Here is a 21,344-nt window from a genome sequence, read left to right as displayed (position 1 = left end):
TTACAATCTGTAATGGGTCAAGCAATGGCAGAATTGAAATGCTCACTGCATCTTTGTGAAATTAAAGGTAAAATGAGATCACAAAGCAACAAAAATATTTAATCTATTTAAGACAGTAAACTTTTCATAAATTCAAGAAATATGTGCTAAGCAAAACTGATAACCTCTTAAACCAAATTTTCCCTTAATTAGGATCCTCATCCAAAAATTAAAATTACCTTTTGGAAATATTCTAAGATTAGTTCATATTATAGCATATACACATGGATGTGTTTGTGTATTTATAAAATATTGAATACACTGAACCACCTGGTGTGTCTAATGTCTTCCTCATTATATCTAACCCCAGGAGTTTCTTTTTTAAAAATACAAACAATATACATTCTTGCCTTATAATTTCATTTGCAGCGTATAACTTCTACCTAATAAGACATATTTATTTCTCAGATAGGTGCTAATTCTAGAACACTGGTGGATAGGGGGAAAACTTAATTTTTCATAGGGGTTTTAAAAACAATGGCTATGGCAAAGTTTTGGAAAGTATAAAATATTTACATAAATATCAAGTAAATTAAAGATCAGTAACAACTGTATCCAGCTAACTTTCCTGGGTGGTACATTAATCGTGACTATGAACTATTGATACGTAAGGTAGCCATTTTATCTGTATTTCTTCTCTATCACTGCAGAGTCAGGAATAATTTAAGAATCACATTAGTTTTTATCCTATTATTGTTACTGATGTCCTACTTGCCAATAATTTCTTTTCTCCCCAAATTAAAGTATTCTGATTGGACAGAGGAGACCTTGACATCAAACCATACCTTGTTCGCTAGGTTCTGACTGAGACTTTCTGACAGTAAGGTCCAGAGGTGAGTCTTGGTCAGCCATGAGAAGTTTGCTGAGCACAGGGTTCTGAGTAGTTGCAGCCGTGGGAGAGGTGGTGACTGGAGATGCTTTCGGCAGGCTTTGGTTCTTTGTGCTATTGGGCTGGCTGGGGTCCTGAGTAGAGCTATTTTTTGAGGTATATTCAGCAGCAAATTGTTGGATCATTCGCTGCATGATCTCACGGGCCACTAGGGGAATACTGGGGTCGGAGACCCAGGGACTGTCTGTAAACAAAGATTTATTTACTTTTAAATTGGGACAATGTACTAAAAAAAAAAAAAAAAGACAGCTTTCAAGCAAACATAAAATTTCATTTTATCTTTTTTCTTATAATGCAGTATCTTAAAAGTAGTATTCCCTCTCAGTATTTTTAATCTCTAAAAACTTGAAGTTCCAGATTTTTAAAAATAAAATTTTCATAAAATCATTTCTAAACACCATCCCCTCAATATTATGAAATTAAATAAAGGGATAACAAATAGTATATCTTATGGGTAAGAATCACTTACCTGATACAGAAATCTCAAACCCTTCTTTTATGAAATAATTACCCCCCTGTTTACCACCTAGTGATCATTTCTGGTTTCTCCTAGACCTTTCCTCCTCAGCTACCTCTTCCTAAATTACTGAAGAATGGATTACTTAGTTCATGAGTGCTTAATTTACTTTCTGTTAAAGACTGAAGGCATATCAAAATTATAAAAGGAGATATTTAATATAAGATCCATGATAGACTGGGGCAATAACCTCCCATTTTCAGGCTCATCAGAATCACTTTGAGTGCTTATAAAAACAGATTGCTGGGTCCTATCCCCAGAGTCACTCATTCAGCAATTCTAGGGTGAGCTCAAGGACTGGCATTTCTACTAAGTTTTTAGATGAAGCTGGTCGAGGGACCCCAATTTTAGAACCCTTAGGCCAGGAGTTTAAATGCCAAATCTCAAAAGCTTAAGCCCACATATTTTCCATGAGTTCTTTAAATACACTCTACCAATCATTAAACATAATAGCTACGGAAGTAATGAAATAAACACCTAAGTTATCAATTTCTAATCAATTTCTAATCAATTCAATTTTTAATTTTAAAACATATAAATTCATTAACTCAAAGAACTTTTAGCATTGGAAGGGACCTTGAGGGTCAAATGGGGGAAAATAAAAGGGAAATGTTCCGTATAAATATGTCATCACACCTCCACCGTTACCACACTCTCAGGGAGGCTAAGCTTCTCAAGAGCAGAGATTATGTTTGTTTACCTCTGTATACTCAGCACCTAATCTTGCCTGGCATAAAGGATGCATTCATATTAGTTGAGTAATAAATGGATCAGTTAAATCAATCGATACTCATCAAATTTTGTTTTTCCTTAGACAAATGAGATTAATGTGTCTAAAGAATAAGTGGCCTCTTCAAATTTGTATAGATGGTTAGTGGTAGAACCCTGATTAAAACTCTCCCCGTGGAGCACCTGGGTGGCTCAGTTGTTAAGCATCTGCCTTCGGCTCAGGTCATGATCCCGGGGTGCTGGGGTCGAGCCCCACATCGGGCTCCCTGCTCTGCGGGAAGCCTGCTTCTCCCTCTCCCACTCCCCCTGCTTGTGTTCCCTCTCTCACTGTGTCTCTGTCAAATAAATAAATAAAATCTTTAAAAAATAAAATAAAAATAAATAAATAAATAAAACTCTCCCTGTGCTCTTAATATTCCTTCCACTTGTGACCTTTACTTCACCACACTTCGGAGATTTTAGAAGACAGTTCTCAGAAAACCTGAGTTTCCTTGGTCTTTTAAAGATTTAGCTATAGAAGGTAAATTACCCATAATACAGCTGGAGCTGGAAGGGAATTAGGTTGATTTATAAATTTAGATTATTACTATTAAAATCTAAAATCTCCACAGTAAACACACATACACATATCATCAAAACCTCATGGGACTCCTAAGAACAATTTTGTTTTTCCTGAAAGATAACATTCAATACCAGAAGATAATCTAAAGCCAGAATATTTTAATTCTCTGAAGTCTAATAAGATTTGCTTTAACAGTAACATTTCTGTTCTACTAACAAGTATTTCTAACCTGACATTTCTTCTCTATAGAGTATGCTAGATGGTTTAAGAATTAAGGTGTTCAATTAGGTAAGGTTCAGAAATTATTGCAACCACTGACAAGTTCCTTAAATGTTAATAAACATTTTAGCCACACACTGCTTTTTTGAAATCTCTCTATCCACTGATTATTCTTATTAATATTCATTTAGCTTTCCACTTAAGATCCATCCTCCAAATGAAAGACTGCTTATAATTTCAAGTTTTAATATATTAGTGTATCTTCTTATCCCCAGCAACTCATAAAGAAGAACGTTTCCAAATAGGAAGCAAAATGAATTTATGAGATGTCTGTGTTTAATTAGATTCATAAATATAATTAAAGAGATTTGTGAAGAGTCAGAGATTTTAGGATAAAGACCATAAATTGCTACCTCTGAGCTTTAAATGCCTGCAGTCTGTCTTGCCTCTTTTTTGAATGAAGAACATAATCATAAAACACAATTCACATTCACAAATTGATGACATCTCTACCATTTGAATTTCTACATCCTTTGAAGTTTCCTGAACACATTTCATTCTTTCACTTACTTAAAACACAACTTCTATAAACCTAGATATGCCTTGGGGAACATGCACAATGGAGTCAAGTAAAAACAACTAATCAAATCAAAATTAAAACTACAGGAAAACAAGTAAATGCTACATCACCAGCCACCTGTGTGTTTTTAAAAATGCAAATCTGGGGCGTCTGGGTGGTTCAGTCAGTTGAGCATCCATTTCAGCCAGATTGTGATCTCAGGGTCATGAGACTGAGCCCCAAGTCGGGTCCACGCTCAGCATGGAGTCTGCTTGGGATTCTCTCCTTCTCCCTCTCCCTCCGCCTTTCCCCTCCACTCTTGTGCCTGTGTGCACGCATGCTCTCTCTCTCAAAATCTTAAATTTAAAAATAAATAATTTTTTTAAAAAAATCCAACTTTCAGGAAAGTATCAAATTTTCTAACAGAAGTGACAAAGCAAGCTGAAAGAATATGATAATGACAGTTGTAGAAGGTACACTGTTCGTAAGCTGCAATTTATTATAGAGTCCATATCACAAAAGCTTACTTTAATTGCATCTATGTCCCTACCTAGCTTATAGTACCTTTCATAATTATTTAAAACATAAAATTTTCGGGGTGCCCAGGTGGCTCAGTCAAGCATCTGACTCTTGATTTCAGCTTAAGTCATGATCTCACTGATCTTAAGCTGGGCATGAAGGCTGTTTAAGATTCTTTCTCTCCCGCTGCCCCGTCCCCCAAACAAAAAACATTCATTTGCAATACTCAGTAACAAGTAAATCCAAATCTCTGAGCTATTTATTAAAAAAAAAAAAAAATCCCCTTCAGACTAAATTGCCTGTCATATCTGTTCATGTTACACATTTTTGGTATAACCTGAACAGTACTAATGGTCATCGTTAAGACATTTTCGTGAAGATTAATACAATATCTAAAAATAACAATATTAATGCATAAAGCAAGGAGGAAGGAACTTCAATAACAAAGCAACAGTTCTTTTTTCTGAGCATCATATGCCAGTATACAAATACACAAATTTAACTTTACATACAATTTCAGAGTATTCTCATCTCTTGAAGTCTACCCTAACACTGATTTGGAGGTAAAAATTCCCTCATGTGCCCAAAAGTTTGTTTAAATAAGAAAACTTTTAAGAACTTTAAGTTATTCCTACATGATAAGGGGACAGGACTAGCAGACAAAGCGGCTAGAATTCTCTTTAGGAATATGCTTATGATTGACCTTATTAACTCCCTGTAACCAAAGAGTAGATGAAAAGTTCTTTCTCCATGTATATTAGGGAGAGACCCATGACTCAGTACACATTCTAAAGTAGAGAACAGCAGAGGAGCTGTAAAGATGTTTTATTTTGTTAATAAACTGACAGAACTGGGCACCTGGGTGGCTCAGTCGTTGGGTGTCTGCCTTTGGCTTGAGTCATGATCTTGGGGTCCTGGGATTGAGCCCTGCATCGGGCTCCCTGCTCGGCGGGAGGCCTGCTTCTCCCTCTCCCACTCCCCCAGCTTGTGTTCCCTCTCTTGCTGTCTCTCTGTCAAATAAATAAAAATTTAAAAAAACAAAAAACTGACAGAACTGATCTGTCATTTACACTTTAAATGTGAATTACTTTAATAAAATAATCAATGTTTGTAAAACTAAGTCAATTACTATTTTGAACATAATTTTAGAATTCAGGATACTCTAAGGGGAAGATAAAGTGGGCATGGGAGCCTCAGTTGGGAGCTTTAGGTCAGAGGGTGCTAGAGAGATGAAAAGAGAAGTGAGGATGTACTAAAAGATTTAATTTTGCATAGGGATCTGATGGAAGGAAAAAAAGTGCCTCTGAAAACAACAATCTTCTTCGCTCCTTAATTTTATTTGACCCCTAACTTCATACTCCATTTTGAAAATACTGACCACATTAAGCAGAACATCAGTTGGTCTCCAACTGTAAACCAATTAGAATAGCACTTATCAGACTTTCAACCAGTGTATAGGTAAAAATCACCCTTCTAACTTTGGAGGGAAGTAGGAAATTCCCAGGAGCACGAGAGGTGTAAACTAGAACATATAAAAAAAATATTAAAGAAAGCAGAATCACTGAGTCTGCTGAAGATTAAATAAGGAATATTCAGGATTATGAGGAGTTTGTAGGAAACTTTTTTAGAACTTCTCACAGTAATTTCCATCTTGGAACTAAAGGAAAGACATAACTAAGGAATACAAATCCATTTAGAAAGAATTTCTTGAAGGTAAAGATTTCACTAGAATGGATCACGGAGGGAAGCATCCTGAAGGTCTTGACTGATGGCAATTATGCTTTGTGAACAGAGAAAAGAAATGTGAAACATGTCTACAAAAGTTTCAAGAAGAAAGAAAAACTGAAATATCTAAGAGGCAGAGCTATTAAATACCACCTCCAACATATGGGGTATAAGTTTTACTATATAATAATGAATTTCTTTCTCCAATTTTAATAATCCAATGAAATTTGAGTGAAGACTATATCAAGGAAGAAATGCTTGCAAATCTAATTTTAAGATATAACTTAACCTCTTCTTTACAAATGAATTCTAGTGAGGAATTACTGAAATTTTATTTTAAAAGTTGGGTTTTATGGTTATCTGTGATTAAAACTGTAACTATGTAAGAATATTTGTCTGAGGGGCGCCTGGGTGGCTCAGTTGGTTAAGCGACTGCCTTCTGCTCAGGTCATGATCCTGGAGTCCCAGGATCGAGTCCCGCATCGGGCTCCCTGCTCAGCAGGGAGTCTGCTTCTTTCTCTGACCCTCCTCCCTCTCATGCTCTCTGTCTCTCATGCTCTCTGTCTCAAATAAATAAATAAAATCTTTAAAAAAAAAAAAAAAAGAATATTTGTCTGAGAAAACACTGTACTGCTGAAACCTTAGAATTTTCAGACATTCATAATACTTTCAGGAACTATTTAATGAATAAAATCTTACAAGACACCATCACTTCAGAATGAAAAGGAGGGAGAGGGGTTGCCTTACCCTATTCCAAATTTAACTTGACCAAAGGAATATAAAGTATTATCAATAAAGATAAATATTTTTTAAAGTGACTTTTAAAAAATGACATTAAAATTAAGGAAATTAATATAAGACAAGCAGATGCTAAACGCCATTCTTCGCTAGAACCAACCTTTTCTATAAAAGACTGCATTGAGGAACTCTTCTGCTTGTCTCTCGAATCGAATGATTTTTGCTTGCTCTTGTTTAAGCAGAGCTTCTTGCCCAGCTCCCGAAGCTGGTTCATCCAGACCGACTAAGTGTCCCTGTAAAAATATTTGGTGAAATATTTGCACAAAGATCTTTCCCCATTCAGTATCAAAAGCACAGATGCAAAATCAAAGACAAATGTTAGTAAGAGATAAGACAAATCAGTTTAATACAATTAAAATATTTTAAAACTTCAAATCAGAATAAAAGTTATCTCCACAAAAAGCAAAGTGAATGTAAAAATACACTTCGGGTGGTTTTTATTTATCTTATGAATTATGTTTAAAATTTATAGATAAACTCTAGTTAAGCTAATACTACTAAAGGAAAATTTTTCTTGAGCATTCAAATATAATGGTTCTTATTACACTATACAGCAACAGTTCACACACAATTCAACTCAGACAAAAAGATACCTTAAACCCTAAATATTATTTGAGAATCATGTTTGCTCTCCAAATTCAAAATGTTTTTTCCAGACACAAAACAAACATTTTTAAAAGGGCCATAAGAAGGGAAAACTCAGGATGTGAGGGCGATCTGGCTGCGACATCTGTCACCCCATTGATCGCCAGGGTTGATTCGGCTGATTTGGCAGGCTAGGCGGGTGTCCCCTTCCTCCCTCACTGCTCCATGTGCGTCCCTCCTGAAGCTGCGCACTCGGTTGAAGAGGATGACCTTCCCCGATAGAGGGGGACCGTTCTTCGGTCAAGGGTATACGAGTAGCTGCGCTCCCCTGCTAGAACCTCCAAACAAGCTCTCAAGAAGGGAAAACTCAAAGAGAAAGTTATCTAAATTTATAATTCTGTCCCTAGAATACTATTTCATAAACTATAGCTTTCAAATGTTTAGAGTTGTGAAATTAATAGGTTAAAACTGGCTCTGGAAAAAAGACTTTAAAAATAGAGTGCATCGCGTGTTCTAAAGGTAAACATTTCTATTTATGCTTAAAAATGTTTACAATATAAAAATTTAAGTCCTGTTCAGAAAGTTTCAAAATGCTGAACTGACTCGTCCCAAACATTCCCAGAATCTGTTCTCAGACTGCAGGAGCACTAGACTAGGTTGTTAATGCTTTGTACTTATTTCCACTCTTGTAGCTAATAAACAGGAAACTATGATAATAGAAAATAAAAGTGTAAAGAAAAGCAAAGTACATGTTTAACGTGTTAAGTTCCAGCGCATATAATTTACTTCAAATCACTGCAATGTATCGCCATATGCATTTACTTATGTCGTGGAAAACTTAAAAGTCCATTTCTGAATAAGAAAATGAGGACATGCCTTGACACAATGAAAAGGAAGTAATAAACAAGACACTGAAAGAATGTTACAATCCACAAACAATTTTCTTAAAGATTTCAAATACACCCAATGACATTTGCAACCGGCTTTTTATGATTCCATCATCCAAACTGTGTTGATAGCACAACCAAAAGAGTATTTTGCAAAGACACATTTAGCATCAATTATATATTACAAATAGTTTAATATGAAGAACTCTCTTGCATAATCAAATTAAAATAATCATCCCATATAACTTCTATATCAGACATATTAAGTCTGCCACATAAAAGAAAATATTGTGTTATAAATCATTATGAAAACAAACCTTAGTTGTATTTGCCAACTATAGTTGTATTTGCCAACATTCTCTTTTGTAGCCTAAAGAAATTAACTTTTTAAAATGAATCACAAAATAATGTATTTTTGATACAGATTTAATATCTAAAAGGTATTAGGAATAGATACTAATTAAAGAGTCCAATAAAATCCTCAACTATCATTGTTTAGTGATTTTTTTTTTTTTTTTAAAGATTTTATTTTTTTTTTTTTTTTATTATTTGACAGAGAGAATGAGAGAGAGAGAGCATATGAGAGGGGGGAGGGTCAGAGGGAGAAGCAGACTCCCCGCCAAGCAGGGAGCCCGATGCGGGACTCGATCCCGGGACTCCGGGATCATGACCTGAGCCGAAGGCAGTCACTCAACCGACTGAGCCACCCAGGCGCCCTGTTTAGTGATTTTTAAAATGCGACATTACATGTATGAACTGTACTTAACTCCTTAGTCTTACATTCAGTCAGTTCAGTCAGACTTTGAGCAGAATGTCTGTATTTATTTTTCATGTTTAGAAAATCTTAGAGAAGATGTTAGTTGAAGGATGCATTGTACAGTGTAGTTTCAGTGAATGATTCTACATACACATTTACAAAACAGCGTATTTTTCCCCCAAGTTTTTATTTAAATTCCTGCTAGTTAATATACAGTATAATATCAGGTGTAGAATTTAGTGATTCAACACTTACATACAACACCCGGTGCTCATCACAAAAATACGGAACGCTTCACAAATTTGTGTGTCATCCTTGCACAGGGGCCATGCTAATCTTCTCTGTATCATTCCAATTTTAGTATATGTGCTGCCGAAGCGAGCACAGAACACCTATATTTCAACCATGTTTAATGTTGCATTCAGTCTACTGTCTTACTAAATCAACTCATAGCAACTAACATAGCACTCAGTAAGGGAGGTGCTACCTGTTTTTTCTTGAATTAAACAATTTTAACCAATTTTATCAACCTGGACTCTGAAACATACAGATAACTTTCAGTTGGCTCATATTAATTACAGTCACACCTATTTGTTTTGTTTTTGAATAGTTTTACTAAGACATAATAGACATACCACATAAGTCACCCATCTGAAATGTAAAATTCAATGTTTTCTTTTTGGTAGGTTCACAGAGGTGTGGGACCATCACCATGATAAACTTTAGAACATTTCTGTACCCCAGAAGTAAACCCTGTACCCATTAACAGCTATTCCCCATTCTCCCATTTGCCCCAACCCTAGGCAACCACTGTTACTACTTTTTGTTTCTATGGACTTGCTTATTCTGGATATTTCGTATAAATGGAATTGTGCAATATTTGTGTGTGTGTGTGTGTGTGTGAGAGAGAGAGAGAGAGAGAGAGAGAGATTGACTTCTTCCTCCTGAAATAATGTTTTCAAGGTTCACCATGTTGTAGCATGTACCAGTACTTCCTTCCTTTTTAGTGCCAAACAATATTCCATTGTATGGATACAGCACATTTTAACCAATCATCAGTTATGACCATTTAGGTTTCCACTTTCTGGCTACTATGATACAAATAACGTTGCCTTTAATATTTGTGTGGATGTATATTTTCGTTTCTCCTGGATATATATTTAGGAGTGGAATTTCTGGATCATGTCTTAATTATGTTTACCATTCTGAGGAAGTACTAAACCATCTTCCAAAGCAGGTGCACCATTTCATATTCTCAACAGCAATGAGAATATGACTCATAACTTCTCCACATACTCATGAATACTTGTTATCTTTTTGATTACATCCATTCTAGTACACAAGAAGTGGTGCCTCATGGTTCAGATTTATATTTCCCTAATGACTACTGATGTTGAACATCTAATTGGTCATTTAAATACCTTCTTTGGAGAAATGTCTATTCATATGTTTGCCTGGTGTTTAATTGGGCTATCTACCTTTTTAATGTTGAGTTGTAAGAATTCTTGATATATTCTGGATGTAAGTCCATTAACAGATGTAAGATTTGCAAATATTTTCTGCCGTCAGTGAGCTTATCACTTCATTTATGCTACTACTGTTAGCAGTAAAAAGGTTTTAAATTTAAAAAAAAAGGATTTTATTTATTTATTTATTTATTTATTTATTTATTTATTTATTTATTTTTTGACACAGAGAGAGCGAGCACAAGCAGGGGGAGCAGCAGGCAGAGGGACAAGCAGGCTCCCCCCGATGCAGGACTTGATCCCAGGACCCCGGGATCATGACCTGAGCTGAAGGCAGATGCTTAACTAAGTCACCCAGGTACCCCCAAAAGTTTTTAATTTTAATGAATTTCAATTTATCTAATTTTTTGGTCATTTGTGCTTTTGGTATTATATCTAAAAAACTAGTGGCTAACCCAAGGTCATGAAGATTTACTCCTATGTTTTCTTCTAAATGTATAGTTTTAGAACTTCCTTTTAGGTATATGTTCCATTTCAAGTAAACTTTTGTGTATGGTATAAGAAGGGGTCCAACTTCCTTTGTCAAGAATCACTAGCCAAGGGAGCCTGGGTGGCTCATCTGGTTAAGCATCTGCCTTTGGCTCATGTCATGATCCCAGGGTCCTGGGATCAAGTCCCACATCAGCCTCCCTGCTCAGCAGGTAGTCAGCTTCTCCCTCTCTCTCTGCCTCTCCTCCCAGCTTGTGCTCTCTCTCACTCAATTCACTCCCTAATAAAGAAATAAAAAATCCTTGAAAAAAAAAAAATGAATCACTAGCCATAAATTTACTTCTGAACACCCAATTCTATTCCACTGATCTACATTTCCCATCTGTAAGCCAGTAACACAGTATGTTGATCACAGTAGTTTTGTAGTTAAGTTCTGAAATTGGGAAGTGTTAAGTCCTCTCTTCTTTTATAAGATTGTTTTGGCTATTCATGCATCTCTTGAATTTTCATAAAAATTTTAAGATCAGATTCTCAATTTCTGCAAAGAAGGTAGTAGAGGTCTTGACAGAGAATGCACTGAATCTGCAGGCCATTCTGGGAAGCAATGCCATTTTTATAACATTAAGTATTCCAATTCATGAACATGAGATACCTGTTTATTTAGATCTTTAATTTATTTCAACAGTTTTTTTAAATTTACAGTGTACAAGTCTTAAACATCTTAAAATTATTCCTAAGTATTTTATTCTTTTGGATGCTACTGTAAATGGAACTGTTTTCTTAATTTTCATGTTCAGATTGTTCATTGTTATTTGTCTAGAAATACCACCATTTTTTTTATTTTTTAAAAGATTTTATTTATTATTTATTCATGAGAGAGAAAGAGAGAGGCAGAGGGAGAAGCAGGCTCCCTGTGCTGAGCAAGAAGCCCGATGTGGGACTCGATCCCAGGACCCTAGGATTGTGACCTGAGCTGAGGGTAGACGCTTAACCGACTGAGCCACTCAGGTGCCCCCATTTTTTTTCAAAATGCTGTATTGTACAACCTTGCTGAACTTATTAACTCTAACAGTGTTCTGTTAGATTCTTTAGGATTTTCCATATACAACATCATGTCATCTACAAAGACACTTTTTGTAATCTGGGTAACTTTGGTTTCTTTTTTTACTAATTGCCAAGGCTAGTGCCTCAGGTATAATACAATACACAGAAATGAAAGTGGACAACCTTGTCTTGTCCCTAATTTTAGGGGGAAAAATGTTCAACTTTCCACCACAGCTATGTACTTTCGTGAGTTAGGCTAAGGAATTTCTCTTCTATTCCTAGTGTGTTGCATGTTTTTATCATGAAAAGGTGTTGAATTTGGTCAAACACTTTTGGGGGAGGGCATCCATTGTGATGATCATGTGGTTCCTATCACTTATTCCATTAATGCATTGTATTACATTAGATTAATTGATTTTGTAATGTAAACCAACCTTGCATTCCTGAAATAAATCTCACTTGGTAAGGGTGTATAACAGTCTTCATATGTTGTTTGATTTGGTTTGCTAATAATTTTGTTAAGAATTTTGGGGCGCCTGGGTGGCTCAGTTGGTTAAGCAACTGCCTTCGGCTCAGGTCATGATCCTGGAGTCCCGGGATCGAGTCCCGCATCGGGCTCCCTGCTCAGCAGGGAGTCTGCTTCTCCCTCTCCCGCTCCCCCCTCTTGTGCTCTGTCTCTAAAATAAATAAATAAAATCTTTAAAAAAAAAAAAAGAATTTTATTGTTGTTGGTATACATAAGTGATACTCGTCTGAAGTATCCTTTTCTCATGACTTCTCTGTCTGGTTTTGGTATTCAAATAATACTGGTCTCACAGAGTGAGTAAATATTCCTCTATATTTTAGATAAGTTTGTGAAGAATTGGTATTAATTCTTTAAAAAATATCTGACAGAAATCACCAGTGAAGATGTCTGGCCATGGGCTTTGATTAAAGTTTTAAAATTACAAATTCAGGGGCGCCTGGGTGGCTCAGTCATTGGGCGTCTGCCTTCGGCTCAGGTCATGATCCCAGGGCCCTGTGATCGAGCCCCACACAGGGCTCCCTGCTCAGTGGGAAGCCTGTTTCTCCCTCCCTGACTCCCCCTGCTTGTGTTCCCTCTCTCACTGTCTCTGTCAAATAAATAAATAAAATCTTAAAAAAAAATAAAATAAAATTACAAATTCAATCTCTTTACTTGTTCTAGGTTGCATTAATTTCCTAGGGCTATTGTAATGTATTACCACAAGCTGAGTGGCTTAGAACCGCAGAAACTCATTCTCTCACAGCTCTGGAATCTAGAAATCTGCAATCAAGGTGTCAACAGAGCCATGCTCCTTCTGAAGGCTCTTCGAAAGAATCCTTCCCTGCTTTCTCCTAGCTTCTGGTAGTTTCCAACAATCTTTGGCATTTCTTGGCTTGTGACAGCGTTAAGCCCAATTTCTACTTCCATCTTTACATGGCCTTCTTCCCTGTGTGTGCCTCAGTCCCCAAATCTCTCTTCTTATAAAGATACCAGTCATTGGATTTAGGACCCACTCTAATCCAGTGTAACTTCATCTTAACTTGATTAATTTGCAAAGATCCTATTTCCAAATAAGGTCATGTTCATAAGTACCAGGAATTAGAACTTCAACATGTCGGGCGCCTGGGTGGCTCAGTTGGTTAGGTGACTGCCTTCGGCTCGGGTCATGATCCCAGAGTCCTGGGATCGAGTCCCGCATCGGGCTCCCGGCTCAGCGGGGAGCCTGCTTCTCCCTCTGACCCTATCCCCTCTCATGCTGTTTCTCTCTCTCTGTCAAATAAATAAATAAACAAAATCTTAAAAAAAAAAAAAAAAAGAACTTCAACATGTCTTTTTTGGGGGGTGGGTGGCGTGGGGGAGACATTTCATCCCACAATAAAGCTTGGTTCAGATTTTCTATTTCTTCTTATGTCAGTTTCAGTAGTTTGTGTATTTCTAGGCATTTGCTTATTTCATCTAAATTACCTAGTCTGCTAATATATACATTATCCCTTAAATTCTTTTTATTTCTGTAAGGTCAGTAGTAATTTCCCCTATATCATTTGTGATTTAGTAATTTGAGTCTTTTTCTCTTGATCAGCCCTAGATAAGACATTTATCAATTTTGTTGGCTCTTTTCAAAGAGCCAACCTTTGATTTTGTTGATTTCTCTATTTTTCTATACTATTTCATTTATTTCTGCTTTAATCATTATTTCCTTCTTTCCACTTGCTTTGGATTTAGTATGCTCTTCTTTTTCTAGTCTTTTAAGGAAGACAGGGTATTGAACTGAAATCTTTTTAAATATAGGCATTGGCAGCTATAAATTCTGGTCTAGGTGCTGTTGGCTACATCTCATAAGTTTTGGTATGATTTGGCTTTGTTTTTAATTCATCTCAAAATATTTTCTAATTTCCTTTCTCATTTCTTCTTTGATCTACTGATTATTTAGAAGTGGTATTTAATATCCACGTTTGTGAATTCCTCATACTTCCTCTGTAATTGATTTCTAGTATCATTCCTCTGTAGTGGGAAAACATTTTATATGACTGCAATCCTTTAATTTTTTTATGGCCTAGCAGAAAGTCTTTTCCTGGAGAATGTTCTATGTACAGTTAAGAATGAGTATTTTGTTCTTTTTTGGGTGTTCTATATAAATATCTTGTTAGGTCTAGTTGATACATAGTATTGTTTCGAGTCCTCCATCTTTGTTGATCTTCTGCCTAGATGCTCTATCCATTACTGAAAGTGGAATATTAACATATCCAACTATTGTTGTTGAACTATTTCTCCCCTCACTTCTGTCACATTATGCTTCATGCATTTTGGGGCTCTGTTGTTAGGTAAGGATATAATTATGTCTTTCTGATAGAATGACCCTTTTTTTTTTTTAAGATTTTATTTATTTATTCATGAGAGACGGAGAGAGAGAGGCAGAGGGAGAAGCAGGCTCCCAAGGAGCAGGGACCCCGATGTGGGACTCGATCCCAGGACCCTGGGATCATGACCTGAGCCGAAGGCAGACGCTTAACCATCTGAGCCACCCAGGTGCCCAGAATGACCCTTTTATCATTAAAAAAAATGTCCCTCTTTATCTCTAGCGTCATTGAAGTCTATTTCACTAGCACTGTGCAGCCTCTGATATCACTTCTCAGGGGATGCTGTCTTGAGCATGCAGTCTCCCTGTCCACCAGGAATGACTGTGCATTCAGTTAGACTCTCTGGCAGTTTCTTTCTCAGGTCTTCCCTTTAGAAGCTTCTTGCTGATCTGCCTGTAGCGGTATCACACATCCAGCTGCTAGCCTCTACTAATTTGTTTCACTGGTGTGTTTCTGCCACACCACAGTGCATAAATTGTACCACTCTCTGTTCCAGTAAGAGTGGAGTCTCTTTGCAGGGGCTAGGTCTGTTTGCCAGTCTTTGAGGCTTACTCCAATCCCAGGAGGGCTCTTTTAGCTATCTTTTTTTTCTGGTTCTCTCTTTTCTGGTAAAAATTCTTTTTTTTTTTTTTTTTAAGATTTTATTTATTTATTTGACAGAGAGAGAGGGAACTCAAGTAGGCAGAGGGAGAGGGAGAAGCAGGCTCCCCGCAGAGCAGGGAGCCCGATGCGGGACTCGATCCCAGGACTCCGGGATCATGACCTGAGCCGAAGGCAGCCGCTTAACCGACTGAGCCACCCAGGCGCCCTCTGGTAAAAATTCTAACTGGTCTGACATTTCACTTGTTGCTACTAGTATTATAGAGCTACCAGCCTCAATTATTCACCACAAAAATCTTCATCATACTCAACAACAACTTTTTGTAAGCTCTGTTCCAGATAAAGTCAGTTCCCTTAAGAGAGCTATAGAGTTCTCTGTTCTCAAAGCCTGCCTTTCCCTTTGGAAGAACCTTTGTGACACTGCACAGAAACTGGGGGCTAGAACAATAACCAACTTCTCTCAGAGTGACATCTGTGCTTTATGAGAGGGGGTGCTGGATGACCTGCCTCTCCTGGCATAGAACTTCTGCCTTATGAATGATGCCTGGCCCAAAGCTCAGTATTCTCAATCTGCTGCGCCTGGAGTAGATGAGTAACGGGTGAGTGAATGAAAGGAGCACGAGGCTTTTCAACCTCAGCTGCCTGGAAGAAAGTATCTGCAACAAGAAGCTAGAAAGTATGAGAGAAGCCCATAGTCTGCTCCTCCTGCTCAGAGTAGAGCTTCCCTCAAGCTGAGCTCAGTGAGGTGGGTGGGAGTGGGTCATGGGTCAAATGCCAGAGTCCCATTGTTCTTACTGAGATTTAGTAGATTTTTTTTGAACAAAGATTCTCCGTTTGCTGTATGCCCTTAAGACAGTTATTTCCAGAGTTTAAGTGGCTGTTTTAAAATAATTTTCACCAAATGGTTATTTTGCTTATTTTTATCCAGAATAATAGCCAAAGATGAAAAATATAACATAACATCACATACTTTTTTCAACTGCATCTAGTCACCAAGTTAAAAATTTATAGCAGCGATGTGGGGCTCTGGGGTGGCTCAGTTGGTTAAATGTCCAACTCTTGGTTTCAGCTCAGGTCATGGTATCGAGCCTGCGTTAGGCTCTGTGATCAGCACAAAGTCGGCCTGAGATTCTTTCTCCCTCCCTCTCCCTCTGCTCCCTGCCCGCGCACTCTCTCTCTCTCTCAAATAAATAAAGCGCTCTCTCAAATAAATAAAATCTTAAAAAATTTATAGCAATGATGTACAAACAAAATATAGGTCATTCTCCCTCACTGTACATATTACACTATACACCAAAATGAACCAACAAGAACAAAAAAGTTCATATGACACAGAGCTAATGAAGTTAACACAATAGCTAGGAGATACAAAAAGAGTAAAATTCATGTCATTTCCCCTCCCTCATATCTGAATTTTAAAAGGAGTCACTACGTATGGTATGGCAAAAAAAATAACAAAATGATGTGACATACTTTTCTGTAAATAAAAAAACCACAGTTATTATCCCTAGTTATTAAAGAACAAGTTGTTGGCTCAGAACATAATAGAAATAAAGTTGGAGATATAAATTGGAACTTATATCCCCTGGTTTCCTTCAGAATTCAGGAATTGGTCCTCCTAGACTGGTTTACTCATAGCCACAGGTGATTCTGTCATATCAGAATCTACTCTGAGCTGCTGCTGCTTCCTTTCTTTTTCTACTGTGAGCTTCTTAAAAGCATATATGCCTAGAATATACTGTCAAAGAGTTAGATTCTGTAGCTCTGCAGTAGGGAGTAGTCATGTTTTTTAAAAGCTCTCTCCTTAATAACGAACTGAAAAAAGCATCATCGGTATCATATTTTAAAAATTATTATGTGTTTATAGTAAGTCTTAGTATTTGGGAAGGCAAATCCCTATTCATTATTATTTTCCAAAATGTCTTGGCCATTCTAGCTTTATTCTTTCAGATTATATTTAAAATAACTTAGTCAACTCTTTTCCCACTACCACCAGCTCCCCAAAGAAGACATTGTGGTTTTGATCTGAAGAGCATTATACTTAGAAAGTATTTCAGGAAGAATGTAACATCCTTAAAAATATTCAGTCTTCTTTTTCAGGAGCTGCTTTACATTTATCCAAGTAGGCTTTAATGGATCTCAATTAAAATTTTGTTGTTTATTCACATAGTTCCCACATTATTTATTATTTTACATTTTTATTGTCATTATGGTGAAAAGGATGTTTCCTTTATTTTCTAACTGCTAGTGCTGGCATAAATGAAAAATGTGTGTGTGTGTGTGTGTGTGTAAAAGTTAATTTTGTACACAGCTTTCAGGGAAAGTGTAGGTCATGTATCTTCAATTGCTATGTTTTCTGGTAGCCTCACAAGTTTGTGTCAATTTTCCAATATAAGGTAATTTCTTTTAAGGGAGCTGTGAAGGTGATAAGGAGAGGTAAAGGAAGAGAGAGCTGCAGAAGCCGTCAACACTGTGTGGTATGATGATCCATCACCCAAAGGAGGAAAGGAGACTTAACCAGTGGGTTGGGATCTTCAATAGAAAAGACCTCAAGTTCTTTATTAAGCTCTTGGTTATCTCTACCTACACAATCCATATAATATACTCTTATTATCTTTTATTATGTTTTTGGGAGTGGCAATAAAACAAATATCCAAAAGATGTTTTCAAATAAGAAGCTTATACTTTTCCCTACAACTTCAGAGTTGCTATCTCTTTGTACTACTAGAAATGCTTAAAGGAAATTCTTCAGGCTGAAGGGAAGCAATACTACAAAACACTTCTGAGGGAAATTAAAGAAGATATAAAGATGATATAAACTATGATCATAAACTGGAAGACTCGATGTTGCTAATATGGTAATTCTCTCAAAATTGCTCTAGAGATTCAATGCAATCCTAAATCAAAATTCTAAAAGGCTTTTTGAAAAATTGATATATTGATTCTAAAATTTACGTAGAAAGACCTAGATTAGCAGAACAAGTCTGAAAAAGAAAAACAAAGTTGGAGAACTAGTACTATTTGATTTTCAGACATAAAGATACACTAATCAAAAAACTGGTATTGGTGTAAAAATAGATAATATAGTTCAATGGCAAATAACAGAGTCCAGAAATATACCCACAGGTATATTGTCAACTGATGCAACAAAGATGCCAAGGAATTTAATAGGGGAAAAGAAGGTCTTCTCAACAAATGGTGTTAGAATAACTGGGTTATCTTATGAAAAATAATAAACCTCAACACTTAAGTCACACTATACAGAAAAATGAACTAGAAATGGATCAGATATCAAAATATAAGAGTCAACACTAATAAGCTTCTAAAAGAAAGCACGAGATTTTCTTGATAAAAACATGAATCTTAAAAGAAAAAAATGACAAGAAGTCTTATATAGACTGTATAAAGAACTATTACCACTTAAGTTTTTAAAAATGGAGACAAGATTCAAACAAATGTTTTACATAAGATATGTATAAAGATGTTCAACATCACTAATCAACAAGGAAATGAAAATTAAAATCATAGTGAGACACCACTACAGATCCACCAGAATGTTTAAAGTTAAAAAAAACTTACTATATCAAATGTTGGCAAAATGAGGAACATTAGAACTCCTATACACTGCTGATGGAATCACAAAATGGTTAAATTAAATTGAACCATATGGAAGTACCAGGTTAAATATACAATTATAATACTACCCAATAATTCCAATTCTAGGTATTTATCCAAGAGAGATGAAAATATATGTCCAAAGGCTTATATGTGAGTAAGTCTAATAGCCAACATCTGGAAACATTCAAAAGTCCATAAAAAAGTGAACAGAGAAATAGTTGCAGATATATGCTATGGAGACCTACTAAGCAATAAAAAGGAACAAGGAGTATATGCAAAAATAATAAATATCAAAAAAATTATACTAAATGAAAGGATCAAATATAAAAGACTACATACTATATGATTCTTATTATATAAAAATCTACCTAGAAGAGGTAAAACTAGAGTGACTAAGTTGGAGGGTCCAGGAAAGGGAATGACTAACAAAGGAACATGAGAAAGCTTTTTAGGGTGAGGGAACTGTCCTGACCTTGACTGTGCTGGTAGTTATACAATTGTATACATTTACCAAAATCTATTAATCTGAACTCTTAAATGGATTAATTTTACTGTATATAAATATTACCTCATTAAAAATAGGTTCACGGTTAAAGATACAAGATACTGAACATATCACTGATTTCTGGCACTTGAAATCAAACAAACGATCCTTACGTACATTTTTAGAATCATGAAGAAATGTGACACTTATTTTCAAAATCTCATATAAATATCCTTCTATGCAAGCAAGCATACTTTTAGGTTGAAAAACAGTACTTTTTACTTGCCATCTACTTTTTGCATAGTAATCTGGATATACTACTGTCAGTCACTATGAATTGTTGACATTTCACTATTTTTCACTATTTCTGCTATATCTTAAGATATAAATCAAGATAAGGAGGCTGAGTCTTGCCCAAAAGCTGGTCTTTGTTAATGAAGTTGTATGCAGACTGGCCAAAAAAGGGATACGTGCATCACCAAAGGAACCAGATCCACCCCTCCTCCAAAAAATACTGGAAAAAATACCAGTACTGGAGCAGGGAAAAGACAAGTTCAACGTAGAATATCTTGCTGTACCAGAAAGTATTAAAGTGCTCAAAAAATGATGGGGACATGTCAGAAGGACATAGCAGGTGGCTTGAAGGAGGTCCCACTAATCAAATCTAGGACACTGGATGATATATTTGAACAAACTAAAAATTTAAGTCCAAACTGACAGAGGGAATGGGAAAGCTCTTCCTCACAGTATAAAGTGAACTAAAAAACGTAGAGGAATAATAGAAAAATAACAATTTCCAAGTCAGCAAAAAAATAACTGATTCCAGCAAGAGATTACCACCAATACCAAAACTAAAGTGGATGAAAGTTTACTAAAGAGATATTTACATAGTCTCAAAGTACCTCTTCACAAATTACTTATTAATTACAAGGAGGAAAAAGAACCACTTCAGTGGAGAAACCTAGTGAACATCAACCTTGTCAAGTGATCAGAGTAAACACCACCTACTAAGCTAAAATTGTGTTTCATGATGTGATACACTGACAAGGATACAATATCACTTATTTAATACTCCTACTAAAAGATCATGACATGAATTTTATCATGAAGAAACATCACAAAACATAAATTGAAAGACATTCTACAAAACAAATGACCAGTACTCTTCCAAAATGTCAGTATCATTAAAAATAAGTAAATCTGGGGCGCCTGGGTGGCTCAGTTGGTTAAGCAACTGCCTTCGGCTCAGGTCATGATCCCAGGGTCCTGGGATCAAGTCCCACATCAGGCTTCCCCTGCTCTGTGGGGAGTCTGCTTCTCCCTCTGCCTTTGCCTGCCACTCCCCCTGCTTGTGTTCTCACGCTCTCTCTCTCTCTGTCAAATAAATAAATAAATAAAATCTTCTTTAAAAAGGTAAATCTGGAAAAATAAAATAAGATGAAAACAGAGAAGGAGGCAAATCATAAGAGACTATAGGAAACAAAAGGAGGGTTGCTGGAGGAGAGGTGGGTGGGGGGAATGGGATAATTGGGTGATGGGCATTAAGGAGGGCACTTGATGTAATGAGCACTGGGTGTTCTATGCAACTGATGAATCACTAAATTCTACCCCTGAAACTAATAGTATATGTTAACTAAATGGAATTTAAATAAATAAGTCTGAAGAACCATTCTAGATTAAAGGAGACTAAAGAGTAGAAAATCAAACTTAATGATCCTAAATTGAATTTTGAACTAAAGGAGGGGGTAAAAAAAAAACAAACAAACCTATAAAGTCACTGGGACAACTGGTAAAATTTGAATGACAGTCACAGATTAAATACCGTACTGAAGTTAACCTGCTTGATTTTTGGTAAATGTACTATGTAGTTTAGTAAATAGGGAAATATACAAGGAAATATTGAGGAATAGACAGGTATGAGGGGTATGATGTCTGTAACTTCTGATATGGTTCAGGAAAATCTGTGTATGTTTTATGTAGTATCTCTGAGGGAGAA

General features: G+C 36.2%; 1 protein-coding gene and 1 non-coding gene across 10 annotated transcripts in view; both read right to left on the bottom strand.

Moving 5' to 3' along the window:
* LCOR (ligand dependent nuclear receptor corepressor) overlaps positions 1-21,344 on the bottom strand; it is a 147,089-nt gene that overhangs the window by 43,056 nt on the left and 82,689 nt on the right. For 6 of the 9 annotated variants that reach the window (XM_064595094.1, XM_045878534.3, XM_064595102.1 and 3 more), the window contains 2 exons: positions 6,657-6,789; positions 825-1,112 (listed from right to left, as the gene is read on the bottom strand). In XM_064595094.1, coding sequence (XP_064451164.1) covers positions 825-1,112; positions 6,657-6,789 — 421 coding nt within the window. The remainder of the gene's footprint in view (positions 1-824; positions 1,113-6,656; positions 6,790-21,344) is intronic. The other 3 variants (XM_064595097.1, XM_064595100.1, XM_064595099.1) reach the window with 1 other exon arrangement.
* On the bottom strand, positions 9,064-9,170 carry LOC123847173 (U6 spliceosomal RNA). Its single transcript, XR_006791428.1, has one exon. It is a non-coding gene; the product is annotated as a U6 spliceosomal RNA (small nuclear RNA).

The sequence above is a fragment of the Mirounga angustirostris genome, unplaced genomic scaffold, assembly GCF_029215605.1.
Source record: "Mirounga angustirostris isolate CCGP_5_RB_7025 unplaced genomic scaffold, mMirAng1.0.hap1 SCAF_6, whole genome shotgun sequence".
In the NCBI taxonomy this organism is placed as follows: Eukaryota; Metazoa; Chordata; class Mammalia; order Carnivora; family Phocidae; genus Mirounga; species Mirounga angustirostris.
Note: the sequence above shows the minus strand (reverse complement) of the source record. Positions and strands in the feature narration are given on the sequence as shown.